Here is a 20,013-nt window from a genome sequence, read left to right as displayed (position 1 = left end):
TAACATCTGGAAGACAAACACGCAAACACTGGTGATAAACTCCAGTCGCTCATGTGCCCAGATTTCATATGTCTCCTTCTGTGACTGAAGAAACAGTAAAAAAAAAAGTATCTCCAGTTACAGCCACTTGGATGTCTTGGTGGCTTCCCTCACTCATGTCCTTTGTGCTCACTCACTCGGTTTTTGAGGACATCCTACTGTAAAGAGTTCACTGAGCTACAAAAGATCTTCAGGGATGTTCTTCTGTCCATCTGCTGACTGTCTAAAGACAACTGGCTGTAAAAGTGATGATGAGTGCTTCTGTTAGAGAAGTTTAACATTTTTAAAGCTACATCATACTGAAAGTCAAGCGTTTCTACCGAGTTTTTTTTATGTCACTGGAGGTTTTTATTTGATTTGATTTTTATTTTTTCTATTTCCAGCTGCAGGTCAAACCTTCTTGTTCTACATGTTGTTCTCCAAACTGAAGCCCCTCACACCTCTTTAGGACGCCTGATCTCTGTATTTACAGACTTATACTGATGAAATTTGGGATCAGTGCCCCCCACCCCCCAAAACGAATGTCTGTCCATTTGAAATCTTAGTTCAACCACAACTCCTTAAAAACCTTAAAAAGATTAAAAAAAAAAAAAACTGCCAGTATTTATTACATTTATTTCTCTTACACGAGAGGTTAAATTTCATCCACCGTTCGTCTTGTGCTCTCTGAGTGCACGTCTTCATTTATTCAATAATTTTTATACCTATTAATGGGGGCCACAGACTGAACTGTAGTAGTAGTTGTAGTAGTATTTGTTTGCAGTTTGTTGATGCTGACAGTAGTTCGTGTGACTTTTTTCATACTGCACAGGGTAAAAAATAAAAAACAAAACCCACAAACTTTTATTTTGAAATGCCCTGGATGGTGTGCTCTCTAGTCAGTGCTCATCCAGATGGTTTTTCACCATCTGAACAGACACACTGTCCTCCAGACTGGATTATTCCTCTAGTCTGGATTTTAGACAGTTATATCACAGAACTTTGACTTATAATAAATGTACACGTGAAAACTAGAATCTTCACAGATTTCATTTTGTGTAAATTTATCTGTCTGTGTTTCTGGTATAATGTCATTGAAGTAAAACGCCCAAAAAAAAAAAAAATCATAAATGCAGTTACAGACTTCTTCCCATAAAAAATTCTTAAATTATATTTCTTCTCAAAGTTTTAACGAACTAAGTAAATTAATTTCGTATTTAATATTTAAATAAATACATTTAACTTTCAAATTTAGTTTCAATTATATATATATATATATATATATATATATATATATATATATATATATATATATATATATATATATATATATATCGAACAGCGATACAAAAAATAAATAATAATAACGACTTGTCTTTTTAAGTCGTTATTATTATTTATTTTTTGTATCGCTGTTCGACTTTCTCACTCGAACTTTTCACTTTTCGTCACGTGACGTGTTCACGCGAAAGGAGCGGATCTTTCCTCGTCCCACCTGTGCTCTGATTGGCTGTGTCCCCGGCCCCTTCCAGCCGCGGAGCGCTGTGATTGGTCGTTTTTCTCTCTCATAGAGCCGAGGCGCGCGGAGATGAGCGTCAATCATCCGTCAACAGCGGGCAGAGCGCGCGCACTGCGGAGGAGCTGAAAACACGCGCATTATGTTTTTCTTTTTCATTTTTATTTGCGATGTTTGCGCTTAGAATTTTTTTTTTTTTTTTTTTTTTTGTGAGTGAACAGATGTGAGCTGCTGAAGTTTTATTTTTTTTTTTTTACTTTTTCCAAAAAACAGAACAAACTTTCTGTGGATATTTGTCAAACTTTGGATCTCATTACTTTGACTTAACGGAATATCAAAAAGAAGTTGAAAAAGGTAAGAACTCTGAATGCATTCCCTGTTTTATTTATTGTCTCGATTAAACAGTCTGACATTTGTAGATATTTAGCCCAAAAAACAGTTTCGTTTATTAACTGTTGCTTTTCTATCCTCGCTATAAAACTTTACGAACTATTTGTTTGTGTCTTTTAAACGGATTAAAGCGAAGTTGCAACATACAAAAGCGCAAAATCTTGAAATTAAACATTAAGGAGCCTTAAAAACATCGTCTTTTTTCATTAACTACTTTAAATTTAAGTGGGAAACTTTATTAAGTCATAATATTTTTCCTACTGCGGTATTGAAAGCTTCCTTTTGATATTTTCAAAGTATTAAAAAATCAATTGCTTTGTTTCAAATGTTGAAAAAAATCTTGATTAACAACTTTTATGCTACTTTTCCAAAGCGTCTGTTCCGACATCACACAATAAATATTTAGAGTGAAAACAAGATATTTCATTATTAATTTGTCTTTTGCATATTGCATTATTAACACTCAATGAAATTTTTTGAAGTTTTTAATTGTTTAAAAGCTTTCCAACACAACCACAAATTAATTTAAAAGATATGCATATGACATTTTAAACGCACTGTTATTGATCAATGTGTTTTGTAGTAGGCCTATTTATAAATTATAGTATATTGGTCATAGATCAGAAAAAATGAAGTGTTCCTCAAATAATTTGAACAAAGTCACAGTACGTGATGTCCCTGATGTGTGTGGCTGATTTGAGCGGTTTCAGATGGATTTGTGTCTTTGTGTTTGCGTTGATAAGAATCTGCGTGCTGATTGTCTTCGCCGATCTCATCTCTATTGTAATGGGCCTCATTTGCACACAGTTTTGACGCATTTACATCGCGTGTTTGCGCTGCTGCACGCTGTTTGTGGAAATGTTGCATTTTCATTGCGCCTTCCGGAGTCCTGCGGACACAAGCAAGTAACCAACTCAATTACAAGGGAAATATTCTTTTAAAAAAATAATAATTATGTTACAATTTGTTCAACACAAAAAGTGAAGCTCTGCAGTGGGAAAAGTAAACAGTTGGAGGATTTTTGGACGGTTGAAGTATTTAATATATACTTTTAACATTTTCAGTCAGATCAGGAAATCGTTTATCTAAATTACAAAAACATTTCAGATATTTTCAGACTGTATTTTTAAACTGTAATGGTTTCTCGAGACCTCGGAACCACGTGACTCCGAAACCAGCAATCTTGGAACCAGTACACAAAACTGTAAGTAAAGTATAAACTGTAAGTATATATATATATATATATATATACTTACAGTTTATACTTTATATATATATATATATATATATATATATATATATATATATATATATATATATATAAAACATTTCAAATTAATAGCAACAAGAAAAAAAGAGAGCATATAACCAGAACGTCTTGGGTTCGATTCACAGCCAACGGGCTAACATCGATGTGAGGCATCTTCGAAAAAGATGGAACATAAATGCAGTAATTTAAAGTTTTGATTTCAATCATTGCTGCATTAAACGCACTCTACAAATGATTAAAGGATAGTGGTGCCCTTTAGAATGTTTCTAAAAAGTGTATAATTATAAATAAGTAACATTTGATTGAGTAAAAGGGGAACAGAAAAGAGAAGTTCGTAGTAAAAATATATATATATTTATACCGATGTGATGATGTCATCATAATAATGTTCTTGTTAGTTTTCTGCACAAATCGTGTTTTTCTGAGAAAAAAACTGACGTCAGTAAATGAAGCAAGTGGTCCATTTAATTGTGACTTACTGAATTAATTAAAATGTAACGACGATCTGAGCGATAATCTCATCCCGAGGACGAGGCTTTTATCCGGTTCTGAATAAATGTTGAAGCGCACTAAGCTGTGTGAGAGCAGCAAACGTCAGAAAATATTATTTTCATCAGAGGCAGATAAATTCAGGCCTAATTTCTCGGTTAATACAGTGCCGAGATGCACCTCGGCTTTTAACATTAGATTTTGGACACATTTCCCACTTTCAAATTGTTTTTTGCGGTTTTTCAATTCAAATGAGTCTTACTTTCAAATTTATTCCGCCATGTGTAGATTCATTAATTTTGTACAGTGACATATATGATAAAGTTTCCCAGTTTTCATGTTTAAGAGACACTTACTTTACTTTGTTAAGATTAACTTTAATCGCGCAATTTAGAGGCTAAATCTGACAAATGTGAAGCATTAGGGACTTGATTATTTTATATAACACTTTTATTAGGCAGAAGTGTGATTTATATTTTATTGCAGCAGTGCGTTTGTTGTGCCAAATTGTTTTGTACTTTTTAAAAAACAGTATTTTTCCCTGATTACGGATTTATTTATTTTCATGTCATATAAATGCATTTACTATTGTTTTATCCGTTTGTTTAGTAATTTTTTTTTACATATGGCAGATTTAAGATCAGATAAATTCTCAGTGTATTTTCTGTTTCACACACATTTTAACTTCTGAATGTTTGGAGAGTTATGACAAACTGTCCACAAACAAAGAGTTCTGTCTCATTATTGATATTTGTTTCCTGACTTTTCATTTTATTTTATTTTACTCTTAAGTCGGACTCACCAGGTTTGTGTCTGTGCAGGGATCGACCCGAGCCCCGGGACCCGAACCTCTGCCGGCCCTGATCCAGCATGATGTCTTACCTCAAACAGGCCCCGTACGGGATGAACGGACTGGGCCTGAGCGGAGCCGCCATGGACCTGCTGCACCCTACTGTGGGATACCCCGGTACGGAACCACGACCCAAACACAAATGTTTTAAGCAGAGAAGTTGCTGAAAGTTTCGTTTACTGCAGAAGGAGCGTTACAGTTTGAACCAGTCATTAATAGATTTTACTTAACATTATGACATTATTTGCGGTTATAGGCGAATTACTGCAAAAGAAAAAAATCCTGTTTGTGCATTTATTTGTTATTTCATTTTTTTTTTTTTAATAAACCTTTGTTGCTGTAAAAGAGGGGAACAAAAATCTTCAGAGATTTTGATGGTGATTCAGATTTGGACAAGAATTGTATTTCTTCTCCTTCCCTCTCAGATTCAAACATTAAGGCACATATTGATTTTTTTTTTTTTTAAATATGAAAACAACATGTGCCACGTCTTTAATGCTCACGTGGTCCTGATGCAGAGGGGGGAACAAACCCAGACCTGTTGGGTTGTTGGTTTTGTTGAAGACATGTTCTGGTTTGTCTCTTTACTGAGTTTTATGACAGAAATATTGATTGATATAAAACAGAATGGCTTAAATGTTGATGATGTTCCAGGGTGGGAACTGGATCTATATCTGGTTCTAAAATGTTTCCTATTTTTGTTATTATTATTATTATTATTATTATTATTATTATTATTAGGGGAGACTGGAGTCAGTAGTCACAGTTCCGCCAACGAAGTTGGAGGTTTTCACCCGATTGTGAACAGCCTGTAGCCCACAATGTTTCATATATTGTTATGAAATTTTTACTGAAGGTTCATATCCTGATAGGAAAGAACTGATTCAATTTTCAAGGTCATAGGTCAAAGGTCAAAGTCAGGAAAAATATAGGAAAATTGGGAAAATCCCTAACTTTAACACTGAATTAATTTTCAAGAATTCATATCTCTGTCAAAAAGATAAAAAAAGATAATTCTTTTATATTTGAGAGCGTGATGTAGGACGATACCTTTTTGATCCTGATCTGATTCAGATTACAAATTTTGAGGTCATTTAAATTTAACATTGAAAACCCCATTTAATCTATATTTTACATTATATTATAATCAAATGTGCACCAATCACTCTCATATTTGATAGTGCTGTGCAGACTGGTACTCACTATCAACTGACAAAGTTTGATCTGGATCTGATCCAGATTACAGATTTTGAGGTCATTTAAATTTAACATTGAAAATCCTATTTAATGTATATTTTACATTGTATCTTAATCAAACGTGCCCCAAGCACTCCCATATTTGAAAGTGAGGAAAAAAATTCAAAAACCAAAAAAGTAGGGAAAAACCCTGACAACACCACAAAAAACACTGTTATTCAAGTGCATGAACTAAATACATCCTCCTGACATTTGATCACATCTAATTTATCTTATGAAAAGTCACTTCTAACAGGACTTTGACCTTGAAAATTTTTTCCAAGGTAAAATTTTGTGGAGTTTGAAACTAGTGTTGGCAGAGGTTTGTGCTACGAGCACGGTGCTCTAGTTTATGTTGTTTTTATGAGAGGGTGATGTATTGATCTGAGAGTGTTTTGTGACGTCACTAATGAGTTATCTTCTGTCATTCGCACACTTTATGAACATAAATACTTCAATTTCTTAAAGGGAAGAGCATGACTTTTGAATTGTGTTCCAAACAGCTGTTTGATGCTTCAGTTTGTGGAGTGGTGACGTTTGGTGAAATGGGAAATGGGCGGGCCTGGAACCTGAGTGGGGGGGGCACACCTGACCTCACACAGACCTCCAGCGAGAGTAGAAAACAAATTCATGCCCACGACTAACACCAGTGTGTGTGTGTGTGTGTGTGTGTGTGTGTGTGTGTGTGTGTGTGTGTGTGTGTGTGTGTGTGTGTGTGTGTGTGTAATTTGTAAGGAACGTGTAAAAATATAAGTTCCCCTGAAGAATCGAACCCGAACTGTGTGATCCACAGCACCATGGTGTCACTGAGCCAAGCTGTGGAGCTTGTTGTCTTCAGGTGACACGATGTCTGTAAATATGTTGATTGGCAACTGGTTTGTTTCTGCCACATGGCCAGGTGATGTGGGAGTTCCTCTTTGGTCGGGGATGTCTCCCTTCAAACCAGAGTGACAGAGTCCTGGAGGAACTCTGTCTGGATGATAGTGTGTCTGTAGGAAAATGCTGCTTTTTAGTTTGATATTTTATTTAATGCTGTTGTATTTGTGATATACGTATGTATGCAGACGATGCAGTCATTTACACCTATGGTTCTACAACTGATATAATATCTTACAAACTTACCAATATTTTAAACAAGGTACAAGACTGGCTTAATGATAACTACCTGATGCTTAACACAACTAAAACAGTTTGTATGACATTTTCAAAAAGACCACTAGAGAACAGTCTCAAAGTGTCGATAGGTGGAGAGGTACTTGAAATGGGATACCGTTTCAAGTAGGAATCATCTTCCTTCAAAAAACATGTAAAAAAAAAAAAGTTGTCAACACTGTAAAATTTAACCTTCAAAACCTTAAATAAATCAGGCTTTGTATTTCAACTGATGCTGCCAGATCGTACCTTCATTGTATGATCCTGTCTCATATTGAATATTGCTGCACAACATGGTCATTTGCTGGTATGACAGTACTAAAACCTTTAGAGCAACTTTATAAAAAAGCCATCAAAGTGTTTGCCAAAAAGCCATATTCCACTCATTACTGTGAAATTCTGGAGAAATACCATCTTTTAAGTTTTACCAACTTTATAATGTTTAAGCGTGCTTGTCTCATCTACAAAACTCTCCATGGCCTAGCCCCTCCTCCTCTGGAGGAATTTATTAGACATAGAGATCCTAACCTCAGGACTCGGTCTGCTTCTAGGGGGGACTGTGAGGTGCCCCTCAGATGAACTGCCACAGGACAAACACCATCTCTGTGAAGGGTTGGACAAACTGGAACAGCCTTCCAACAAGGATATGAGACAGTCCCACCCTAAGTGCTTTTAAAAATGAGCTTTAAAAATGGCTCAAAAACAATCAAACCTGTCAACACAGGTGAGATGTATTGTACATAATCTCATGTTTTGTTTTAATTTATTTATTGTAATTGTTTGTTGTTGTGGAAAGTAGCTTTTAGCTAAATCTGGCATATTTACACTAAGGCATGAAAATGTACAAAGTGTTCATCAATGTGCATTGTCCTCATCAAATAAACAATAAATAAATAAATATTTTATCCAGTGTTGTTGTAATTACTGTTTTTTGGAAATGTTGTAATTACCTCCGCCAAGGAGGTTATGTTTTTGGTCAGGTTTGTTTGTTTGTTTGTCTGTTTGTCAGCAGGATAACTCAAAAAGTTTTGAATGGATTTTGATGAAATTTTGTGGCGTGGTTGGAAATGACAAGAGGAACAAGTGATTAAATTTTAGTGGTGATCTGGATCACGATCCAGATCCCAATGCTAACGCGTTAGCATGTCTATGGCATTTTCAATGTTAAAAGTTAGCATGAAGCAGTTGCAGCTGTCATCACGTTCGGGTGCATTTGTTTTCAAATTGTAATATTTCTTAAATTTATTTTTGTTTATATATTAATAATCTAATGATTATTATATACAATTTTAGAGAAAGAGACAAAAAGAAATAGATCACTGTGCCAAGGAGGGAATCTCTTTAGGGTCAGTGACCCTATGGCCTTGTGTAGAGAAGTGTTTCATAAATGTTAAAAAAAAATCATATTTTTGCAGTTTAGTTGAATAATAAATTGAATTTTGTCTCTTATTTGTTTTTGTCTATAAGCACATGCAATATCAATATCAGTGCTCAGATGACAGTAGCTTCTGGAAAAGGTGCAAGTTGCAATAAACTGTGATGCCAAGCGCTAAGGATACATGCTATCCAGTCACAGCAGATGAAACTCTTTTTACTACTGTGAAAACATCATTGTTAGACTTTTTTAGGTTCAGTGATTCCACGGCGTGTAGATGTTATGGCGTCAGTGACCCCATGGCCTTGGTGGAGGTTTGCACTCTCTGAGTGCTTCTAGTTTGTATATGTGACACAGGTCTCTCTTGCAAATGAGGCGTTGAGTCTCAAAGGACTGCCTGTATAAATAAAGGATAAATAAATAAATCACTTGAATCAACTCATCCTCATCATAAGCTGCATCTCTCCAAAAACTTAATTCACATCCTTTCTTAACTTTGTGAAATTGGACCAAAAACATTACTTCCTTAACGGAGGTAATTAGTGTATTTGCTAAACTGGATCACATGCTAATGCTAACGGATGAACACTTATTAGCATAGACGGCAAGACATGTTGTGATTGGACATTAAAAACAATCGATAAATTCATTAAAGCTCAAGTCAACACAGAATGGTTGGGATCACTGACAATGACACTGAAAACAATTTAAATTAAATTGTCAGTATTTTTTCTTTTATAAACAAACATTAAAGAATATTATCGCAGACATTTTAATACAGTTTAATGAAGGTTTCTCTATGATAGTGTAGAAATTTGATACGTGCTCTCAAACATTAGTTGTGAGAATTGATGTTCCCTGGTTTCTCCTGCAGACTATAGAAGGTGCAGAGAGTTAAACCTTTCTGATGATGATGTTGATGATGATGGACATGGACTGTTTGATGATGATGATGATGGTGATGATGATGATGATGATGATGATGATGGACTGTTCTTTGGTGATGATGATGTTGACGATGATGGACTGTTTGATGATGATGATGATGATGATGATAATGATGATGATGATGATGATGGACATGGACTGTTTGATGATGATGATGATGATGATAATGATGATGGACTGTTCTTTGGTGATGATGATGTTGATGATGATGATGATGGACACGGACTGTTTGATGATGATGATGATAATGATGATGTTGATGATGATGGACTGTTCTTTGGTGATGATGATGATGGACTGTTTGATGATGATGATGATAATGATGATGATGATGATGGACATGGACTGTTTGATGATGATGATGATGATGGTGATGATGATGATGATGATGATGATGATGATGTTGATGATGATGGACATGGACTGTTTGATGATGATGATGATGATGATAATGATGATGGACTGTTCTTTGGTGATGATGATGATGATGGACTGTTCTTTGGTGATGATGATGTTGATGATGATGATGATGGACACAGACTGTTTGATGATGATGATGATAATGATGATGTTGATGATGATGGACTGTTTGATGATGATGTCGATGATGATGATGATGTTGATGATGATGATGGACTGTTCTTTGATGATGATGATGATGGACTGTTCTTTGATGATGATGATGATGATGATGATGATGATGATGTTGATGATGATGGACTGTTCTTTGATGATGATGATGATGATGATGATGATGATGATGATGATGATGATGTTGATGATGATGGACTGTTCTTTGATGATGATGATGATGATGATGATGATGATGTTGATGATGATGGACTGTTCTTTGATGATGATGATGATGATGATGATGATGATGATGATGATGGACTGTTCTTTGATGATGATGATGATAATGATGATGATGATGATGATGATGATGATGGACTGTTCTTTGATGATGATGATGATGATGATGATGGACTGTTCTTTGATGATGATGATGATGATGATGATGATGATGATGATGATGATGACGGGCATGGACTGTTTGATGATGATGATGATGATGACGATGATGGACTGTTCTTTGGTGATGATGATGATGGACATGGACTATTTGATGTTGATGATGATGGTGGGCTGTTTGATGATGATGATGGACTGTTCTTTGGTGGTGGTGATGTTGATGATGATGGATATGGACTGTTTGATGATGATGATGATGATGATCGACTGTTCTTTGATGATGATGATGATGATGGACAGTTCTTTGATGATGATGATGTTGATGATGATGGACTGTTTGATGATGATGTTGATGATAATGATGATGATGATGATGATGATGATGTTGATGATGATGATGGACTGTTCTTTGATGATGATGATGATAATGATGATGATGATGATGTTGATGATGATGGACTGTTCTTTGATGATGATGATGATGATGTTGATGATGATGGACTGTTCTTTGATGATGATGATGATGATGTTGATGATGATGGACTGTTCTTTGATGATGATGATGATGATGATGATGATGATGATGATGATGATGATGATGATGGACTGTTCTTTGATGATGATGATGATGATGATGATGATGATGGACTGTTCTTTGATGATGATGATGATGATAATGATGATGATGGACTGTTCTTTGATGATGATGATGATGATGATGGACTGTTCTTTGATGATGATGATGATGGACTGTTCTTTGATGATGATGATGATGATGATGATGATGGGCATGGACTGTTTGATGATGATGATGATGATGATGATGACGATGATGGACTGTTCTTTGGTGATGATGATGATGGACATGGACTATTTGATGTTGATGATGATGGTGGGCTGTTTGATGATGATGATGGACTGTTCTTTGGTGGTGGTGATGTTGATGATGATGGATATGGACTGTTTGATGATGATGATGATGATGATGATCGACTGTTCTTTGATGATGATGATGATGATGATCGACTGTTCTTTGATGATGATGATGATCGACTGTTCTTTGATGATGATGATGATGATGATCGACTGTTCTTTGATGATGATGATGATGGACATGGACTATTTGATGTTGATGATGATGGTGGGCTGTTTGATGATGATGATGGACTGTTCTTTGGTGGTGGTGATGTTGATGATGATGGATGATGGATATGGACTGTTTGATGATGATGATGGACTGTTTGATGATGATGATGATGATGATGGACTGTTCTTTGATGATGATGATAATGATGATGATGATGATGGACTGTTCTTTGATGATGATGATAATGATGATGATGATGATGATAATGATGATGATGATGATGATGATGATGGACTGTTTTTTGGTGGTGATGATGTTGTTGATGATGGGGATGGACTGTTTGATGATGATGATGATGAAGATAATGATGAGGCGGCATGGTGGTTTAGTGGTTAGCAATGTTGCCTCGCAACAAGAAGATGTGGGTTTGCAAGATGACCATGTGGGTTTGCTTCCCACATGGTCCTTTCTGTGTGGAGCTTCCATGTTCTCATCGTATTCTCATAGGTTACCTCCGGGAGCTCCGGCTTCCTCCTCCTTCCGAAGACATGCAGGTTTGGTGATTGGAAGCTTTTAATTGACCATACACTCGAGTGAGTGTGAATGAGTTTGTCCATCTATATGTGGCCCTGTGATGGACTAGCATCCTGCCCAGGGTGTAACCTGTGTTACATAGTATGGTTGCCTGGGTTAGGCTCCAGAACTTTTGGATTGCTCTTTGATTATCTTGATGATGAAGATGTATTGTTTTTGATGATGATGATGAAGATGGATTGTTCTTTGATGATGATTATTATGACAATGAGCGTTATGATGATAATGAAGATGGACTGATGACAAAGAGGATGTTGGTGATAGTGATGAAGTTGATGACCATGATGGTGTTATTGGTTATACTCCCATCACACTAGAGGTGGAATGAGCCTGGAATGCCGTTGGGATGGAAATCCAGCATATGATCCGGAACAGTCAAAGTGCATTACAAAACCTCTGACTGTAGTCTGAATGTATTCCAAACAGTCGGACCCATTCCTGGGGCCAGCCTGAATGTTCTTGTCAAGCTCAAAACATTCATGGTGCAGGCGAAGTGGACAAATATCGAACAGCATTCAGACTGTATTCTGACTGCATTCCAAATATTCCTCCGGCATCCCAACAGTATTCGGAAGTGATCAGGTTCAAGGGGATATTGAGATGGTCAACCACGTTAAATCCAGCCAGAATGTCCCGAATGTGTCACGAATGTGTCGGAATGCACTTTGAGTGCACCTCGACTGCCTTCCAACCAGACTTCAGGTGGCAACGGAGCCGCACTCGTACGGCATTCAAACTGAATTCTTAATATTATTACTGTATTACTACTGTGGTCCAACTACATCTGGACTGCATTTGAAAGCTAATACCCCCATCGCACTTAGTACAAATCAGCATGAGCCATCAAATCAGGCAGAATGTAAAAAAAAAATCAAAATTCGTGCCACATCTGGGAGGGAATAAGAATTCCATTGACAGGCACCTGACTACTCAGACTGTGCTGCGACACACCGGGAACGATTCGTGCACATTAAGCCCCTAAATGTGGTACAAATGTTGGTGGAACACATTAGGATCACCTGGACAGCTGTCAGAATGCAGTGAGAATGTGACAACTGCACTTACACTGCCAAACGAGTGAGGTTTAATGACCCAGCAACACTCGAGGTGTGCTTGTGGTGCGTTCATGTGCAAAATATTTGGGGCAGCCACAGGAATCTGCCTGACTGTTTAGACTGCTCTCAGAATGCTGTCCAACTTCCTGGAATGCACCTTGACACTTCCGGAATGTGGGCTGAACTTTCATTCGGATGGCATTCGGTCTGTAGTGTGACGGCGGAGAATACACACAGGATGTGCAAGCATCATCCAAAGCAGGTTTGAAGCACATTCAGAGTATTTTAACAACATTCCTACAAAGTTGTAAAGCCCCCGTCACACATAGCAACAATGTGCCGGAAACATGCTCGATACAGCAAATATTGCCATAATCCGACACAGTCGGGAGGAAAAGAGGTGTGGTCTGCAGTGTCAGAACACATCCAGAACGTATGTAGAAGACACAGACTGCTGTCAGACGGCCATAAAAGGTGCTGCAGACTGCCTGATCTCCAAATGTCTGGATGGCACACCAAAGCGTGCACGTGTGTGTGTGTGTGTGTGTGTGTGTGTGTGTGTGTGTGTGTGTGTGTGTGTGTGTGTGTGTGTGTGTGTGTGTGTGTGTGTGTGTGTGTGTGTGTGTGTGTGTGTGTATGAATAATGCTATGTGGGCCTGCCTGCCACTGGACAGCTTCAAGCAGGTATACCTTGCCAGATCCATCACGAGGTTCCCTCGTATGCACTCAAATCATTTTGGGTCCGTTTAGGCACCATTAGAATATGTAAATTGCAGTTAGATGGTCTTCAGACAACACATGGACCGCTGTCAGATAAGTGACCCATCTCAACGGCGCCCAGAGAATTATGAGCATGTGCATCACACTCTGGGCAGCCAGCCGATTTTGACCAATTGTGTGGACTTCTGCAGATGGCTGTCAGAACGTTTTGGAACTGCAATCCGACACCTTTCGGATTTGCGCCGATTCCTAAGTCCAACGGCACTCTGCGTGATTCCGGCTATGTGTGCCCGGGGTATAAGAATTCCTGTCTGTTTGGACGTCCCTCCCAAATGTGGCCGGAATTTTGATTTATTGTTCCATTCCGGCTGATTCTGTTTGATTCCTGCTAATCCAGAATAAGTGTGATGGGGTATTAAGATGATGATACAGTAATGATGATATGATAATGTAGATCAGGATCATAATGGCGATGATGATGTTGCAGGATTGGATTGTTCTTTGATGGTGATGATGATGATGATGGACTGTTTTTTGATAATGAGGTTGATGATAATGATAATGTTAATGATAATGACGATGGACTATTCTTTGATGATGATGTTGATGATAATGATAATGTTGATCATGATGTTGATGATAATGCCATAGGTATTAAAGGCACTGCGCTGTGGTGGTTTGAATCATATTTGTCTAATAGATTACAATTTGTTCATGTAAATGGGGAATCTTCTTCACAGACTAAAGTTAATTATGGAGTTCCACAAGGTTCTGTGCTAGGACCAATTTTATTCACTTTATACATGCTTCTCTTAGGCAGTATTATTAGACGGTATTGCTTAAATTTTCATTGTTACGCAGATGATACCCAGCTTTATCTATCCATGAAGCCAGAGGACACACACCAATTAGCTAAACTGCAGGATTGTCTTACAGACATAAAGACATGGATGACCTCTAATTTCCTGCTTTTAAACTCAGATAAAACTGAAGTTATTGTACTTGGCCCCACAAATCTTAGAAACATGGTGTCTAACCAGATCCTTACTCTGGATGGCATTACCCTGACCTCTAGTAATATTGTGAGAAATCTTGGAGTCATTTTTGATCAGGATATGTCATTCAAAGCGCATATTAAACAAATATGTAGGACTGCTTTTTTGCATTTACGCAATATCTCTAAAATCAGAAAGGTCTTGTCTCAGAGTGATGCTGAAAAACTAATTCATGCATTTATTTCCTCTAGGCTGGACTATTGTAATTCATTATTATCAGGTTGTCCTAAAAGTTCCCTAAAAAGCCTTCAGTTAATTCAAAATGCTGCAGCTAGAGTACTGACGGGGACTAGAAGGAGAGAGCATATCTCACCCATATTGGCCTTTCTTCATTGGCTTCCTGTTAATTCTAGAATAGAATTTAAAATTCTTCTTCTTACTTATAAGGTTTTGAATAATCAGGTCCCATCTTATCTTAGGGACCTCATAGTACCATATCACCCCAATAGAGCGCTTCGCTCTCAGACTGCAGGCTTACTTGTAGTTCCTAGGGTTTGTAAGAGTAGAATGGGAGGCAGAGCCTTCAGCTTTCAGGCTCCTCTCCTGTGGAACCAGCTCCCAATTCAGATCAGGGAGACAGACACCCTCTCTACTTTTAAGATTAGGCTTAAAACTTTCCTTTTTGCTAAAGCTTATAGTTAGGGCTGGATCAGGTGACCCTGAACCATCCCTTAGTTATGCTGCTATAGACGTAGACTGCTGGGGGGTTCCCATGATGCACTGTTTCTTTCTCTTTTTGCTCTGTATGCACCAATCTGCATTTAATCATTAGTGATCGATCTCTGCTCCCCTCCACAGCATGTCTTTTTCCTGGTTCTCTCCCTCAGCCCCAACCAGTCCCAGCAGAAGACTGCCCCTCCCTGAGCCTGGTTCTGCTGGAGGTTTCTTCCTGTTAAAAGGGAGTTTTTCCTTCCCACTGTAGCCAAGTGCTTGCTCACAGGGGGTCGTTTTGACCGTTGGGGTTTTACATAATTATTGTATGGCCTTGCCTTACAATATAAAGCGCCTTGGGGCAACTGTTTGTTGTGATTTGGCGCTATATAAAAAAATTGATTGATTGATTGATTGATAATGATAAAATCAATGATGATGTTGATGATAATGATGAAGGTGATGATACTGAAAATGTTGATGATAATGGTGAGGGTGATGATAGTGGTGATGATAATGTTGATGTTAATGATGATATTGATGATTATGATGAGGGTGATTATAATGATGATGTTGATGATTATGATGAGGGTGATGATAATGATAATGTTGATTGTGATAAGGGTGATGATAATCATGGTCTTGATGATTATGATGAGGGTGATGATAATGATGATGTTGACATTTATGATGAGGGTGATGATAATAATGGTGTTGATGATTATGATGAGGGTGATGATAATGATGATGTTGACATTTATGATGAGGGTGATGATAATAATGGTGTTGATGATTATGATGAGGGTGATGATAATGATGATGTTGACATTTATGATGAGGGTGATGATAATAATGGTGTTGATGATTATGATGAGGGTGATGATAATGATGATGTTGACGTTTATGATGAGGGTGATGATGATGATGTTGACGATTATGATGAGGGTGATGATAATGATGGTGTTGATGATTATGATAAGGGTGATGATAATGATGATGTTGACATTTATGATGAGGGTGATGATAATGATGATGTTGAGGATTATGATGATGTTGATTATGACATTCTGTTTTTCCAGCCAACCCACGGAAGCAGCGCAGGGAGCGAACCACTTTCACCCGGACACAGCTGGACATCCTTGAGTCACTGTTTGCTAAGACGCGTTATCCAGACATCTTCATGAGAGAGGAGGTGGCCCTGAAAATCAACCTGCCTGAGTCCAGAGTCCAGGTCAGTGCAGTTCCCACTTGTCCTCATCCAATGTGGATTTCAGTTTACTGCATTCCTTCTCTGTCAGGTCAATGCAGATTTGGACACTTTAATAACAGTTAAAATAAAGCAATTGTCAGATCTGATGATCTGTAAGAGCTATCAAAATAATGAAGATAGCATACGCTAGAGCATCGCGCTTGTACAGCACAAACCCCCACCAACACTAGTGATGAAAGCTTTTGGTTTGGAGAATTTTCTTTAAATTTTTTTATGAGTCCCCATGGACTATGATGTTTGCAGATGACATTGTGATCAGTAGTGAGAGTAGAGAGCAAGTTGAGTCTAGTCTGGAGAGGTGGAGATATGCTTTGGAGAGAAGGGGAATGAAAGTCAGTAGAAGCAAGACTGAGCATGTGTGTGAATTGGAGGGAGCCCAGTGGAATAGTGCAGTTACAAGGAATAGAAGTGGTGAAAGTATATGAGTTTAAATATTTGGGGTCAACTGTTCAAAGTAATGGAGAGTGTGGTAGAGAGGTGAAGAAGAGAGTGCAGGCAGGGTGGAGTGGGTGGATAAAGGTGGCAGGAGTGATTTGCGACTGAAGAAGGGGAAAGTTTACAAGACAGTAGTGAGACCAGCTACGTTGTACGGCTTAGAGAAGACAGGAGGCAAAGCTGGAGGTGGCAGAGCTGAAGATGTTGAGATTCTCTTTGGGAGTGACAAGAATGGACAAGATTAGGAATGAACATATCAGAGGGACAGCTCAGGTGGGACGGTTTGGAGACAAAGTCAGAGAGGCGAGATTGAGATGGTTTGGACATGTGCAGAGGAGGGACCCAGGGTATATAGGGAGAAGGATGCTGAGGATGGAGCCACCAGGCAGGAGGAGAAGAGGGAGGCCAAAGAGGAGGTTTATGGATGTGTTGTTAGAAGGAAAGGTGATGTAACACAGTGGTAAACATACCACTGTCCCAGCTTTTTTGAAACGTGTTGCAGGCATCCATTTCTAAATGAGCAAATATTTGCACAAAAACAATAAAGTTTATCAGTTTGAACATTAAATATCTTGTCTTTGTGGTGTATTCAATTGAATATAGGTTGAAGAGGATTTGAAAATCATTGGATTCTGTTTTTATTTACATTTTACACAACGTCCCAACTTCACTGGAACTGGGGTTGTCGTAACAGTGATGGTAGTAACTGTTATGGTAGTAGTACTCGTAGTAGTAGCAGTAGTACTATTGGTGGAAATAATGATGTAGTACTAATATTGGGCATAGTAGTAGTAATGCTGTTAGCAGCCATAGTGGTACTAGTGGTAGCAACAGTGATGGTAGCATTGTTGTAGTAGCATTACTACTGGTAGTAACTGTGATGTAGTAGTAGTAGTAGTAGTAGTAGTAGTAGTAGTAGTAGTGGGTGTAGTAACGGTGTTAGAAGCAGCCTTAGTAGTAGTAGTAATAGCAACAGGCATGGTAGTGGTAGTGGTAGTAGTAGTGGTGGTAACAGTGATGTAGTAGTAGCATTAGTAATAGTAGTAGTAACAGTAGTGGTACTAGTAGTAGTACCAGTGAAAGTACAGCTTTTCTTTTACCACTACATGGAGGAAGGCGGAGCTTCAGCTGTACCCTTACCAAAAAGTAGTATATGCAAGTATGTTTCAAGTATACTTCTAGTTTACTTTTTATATACTTATCAGTACTATTTTTTGGTAAGGGTAGCTCGCAGTGGTGACAGTGATGTCAGCAGGGTTACTGCAAAGTGACCGTACAGTCGTGGAAATATTTACTTTCATTCATTCATTTTCAGTACCTGGGTCAAAGGGGTGGAGCCTACCCCAGGAGTCACAGGGCGTCAGGCGGGGCTTACCCCGGACAGGATCACAAACACTGACGGCTCCAACAGACAACAGAGTGGGAGGGGCTCTGGACGTTCTACAGCCACGCCTACCTAGTGTACTGACTGGTTTTTAATTCCTGTCCAGTATGATGTGTCATGTGACCTCTGACTTTTCCTCCTTCCTCAGGTCTGGTTTAAGAACAGACGAGCCAAATGTCGGCAGCAGCAGCAAAGCAGCAACAACGTGAAGGTCAAACCCCTGAAGAAGAAGTCGTCTCCGACTCGAGAGAGCACCGGCTCGGAGAGCAGCGGTCAGTTCACCCCGCCGGCTGTGTCCAGCTCCTCCTCCAACTCCTCCTCCAACTCCTCCGGCCTCGTCGGTCCCGGTCTGATCACCACCTCTACCTCTGTCACCGCCCCGGTCTCGTCTATCTGGAGTCCGGCGCCCATCTCTCCCGCCCCGGCTCCACCGACCCTGCCCGACCCCGCTGCCCCCGCCAGCGCCTCCTGCATGCAGCGTGCTGTGTCGTCATCCACCACAACTGGAGGAACAGCCTCCTACCCAGTGTCCTACGGCCAAACAGCGGCAGTGGCGGCAGCAGCGTACAGCCAGGGTTACCCAGCTTCTGCGTCAGGCTCCTATTTCGGCGGCGTGGACTGCGGTTCGTATCTGACCCCGATGCACTCCCACCACCACCCGCACCAGCTCAGCCCCATGACGGGCGGATCCATGTCAGGACACCCGCACCACCACATCAGCCAGACGGCTGGGCACCCCCACCACCACCCGCCGCACCACCACCAGGCGTACGGTGCTCCGGGCCTGACGTTCAACTCCGCGGACTGTCTGGATTACAAGGAGCAGACGGCGGCTTCGGCCTGGAAACTCAACTTCAACGCCACCGACTGTTTGGACTACAAAGACCAGGCGTCATGGCGTTTCCAAGTGCTGTGACGCTTCTTCTTCTTCTTCTTCTTCTTCTGCTTCTTCTCCTCTTTTAACAGACTTTTTTCTTTGGTGGTTTATTTTTGAAGATCTTCAAAGTCCTAGTAGAGATTTTACCCTTTTTTTTAATACTTTGAGAACGATGCAGAGATTTGAAGCAGTGAATGTTCACGTGTTGAATCAACCAGAATTTTTTTTCTGCTCCAGATCTTGAGAGAAACTAATAATTGTGAAGGCGTTTTGAATTTGAAATTGTTGTTCAAGATGAAAAAAAAAATCTGAAGGAACTTGAAAAATGTGTGTTTTAAGGACTTTTTTCTCAGAAAGTATGATGCTGCTATGGTTTTCAGGTTGCTCATCTTCTTTTTTCTTATTTTCAAATTTTGTCTTGTTGAGAACCTCGTTGTCCAGCTTGCGGGTGTCGGATTTTGGAAACTGAGTTGCAGCACTTGTTTCTATGGTGAAAGATTTTTCTGTTTGTTCTTTGCAGAGGAAAGAAAAAAATGTGACTTAGACACGTAATGACGATGTTCAATGAAATATGAAAGATGTACTTTCGTGTCTTTTTAATAAAGTCGTCTTCAAACTTAAGAAGTCCAAAGAGCTTTTTGTCACTTGAAGTCCAACCCAGAGCACGGT

The 20,013-nt window shown here is 39.0% G+C and overlaps 1 protein-coding gene across 2 annotated transcripts; it reads left to right on the top strand.

The window, feature by feature from the left end:
• The first annotated feature begins 1,754 nt into the window (after positions 1-1,754).
• Positions 1,755-19,403, top strand: LOC117526082 (homeobox protein OTX1 B-like). 2 transcript variants are annotated; one of them, XM_034188093.1, is made up of 4 exons: positions 1,755-1,888; positions 4,505-4,650; positions 16,458-16,609; positions 18,616-19,403. In XM_034188093.1, the coding sequence occupies exons 2-4, from the start codon at positions 4,554-4,556 to the stop codon at positions 19,381-19,383; spliced, it is 1,017 nt and encodes a 338-aa protein (XP_034043984.1). In that variant the 5' UTR covers positions 1,755-1,888; positions 4,505-4,553; the 3' UTR covers positions 19,384-19,403. The 2 variants fall into 2 exon arrangements, with proteins under 2 accessions (XP_034043984.1, XP_034043983.1); XM_034188092.1 differs by lacking the exon at positions 1,755-1,888 and having other exon boundaries at positions 4,495-4,650.
• The last annotated feature ends 610 nt before the right edge of the window (positions 19,404-20,013 follow it).

The sequence above is a fragment of the Thalassophryne amazonica genome, chromosome 15 (genome assembly GCF_902500255.1).
Source record: "Thalassophryne amazonica chromosome 15, fThaAma1.1, whole genome shotgun sequence".
NCBI classification, from domain to species: Eukaryota; Metazoa; Chordata; class Actinopteri; order Batrachoidiformes; family Batrachoididae; genus Thalassophryne; species Thalassophryne amazonica.
The sequence above is the reverse complement of the archived record's forward strand: the minus strand, read 5'-3'. Positions and strand labels throughout refer to the sequence as shown.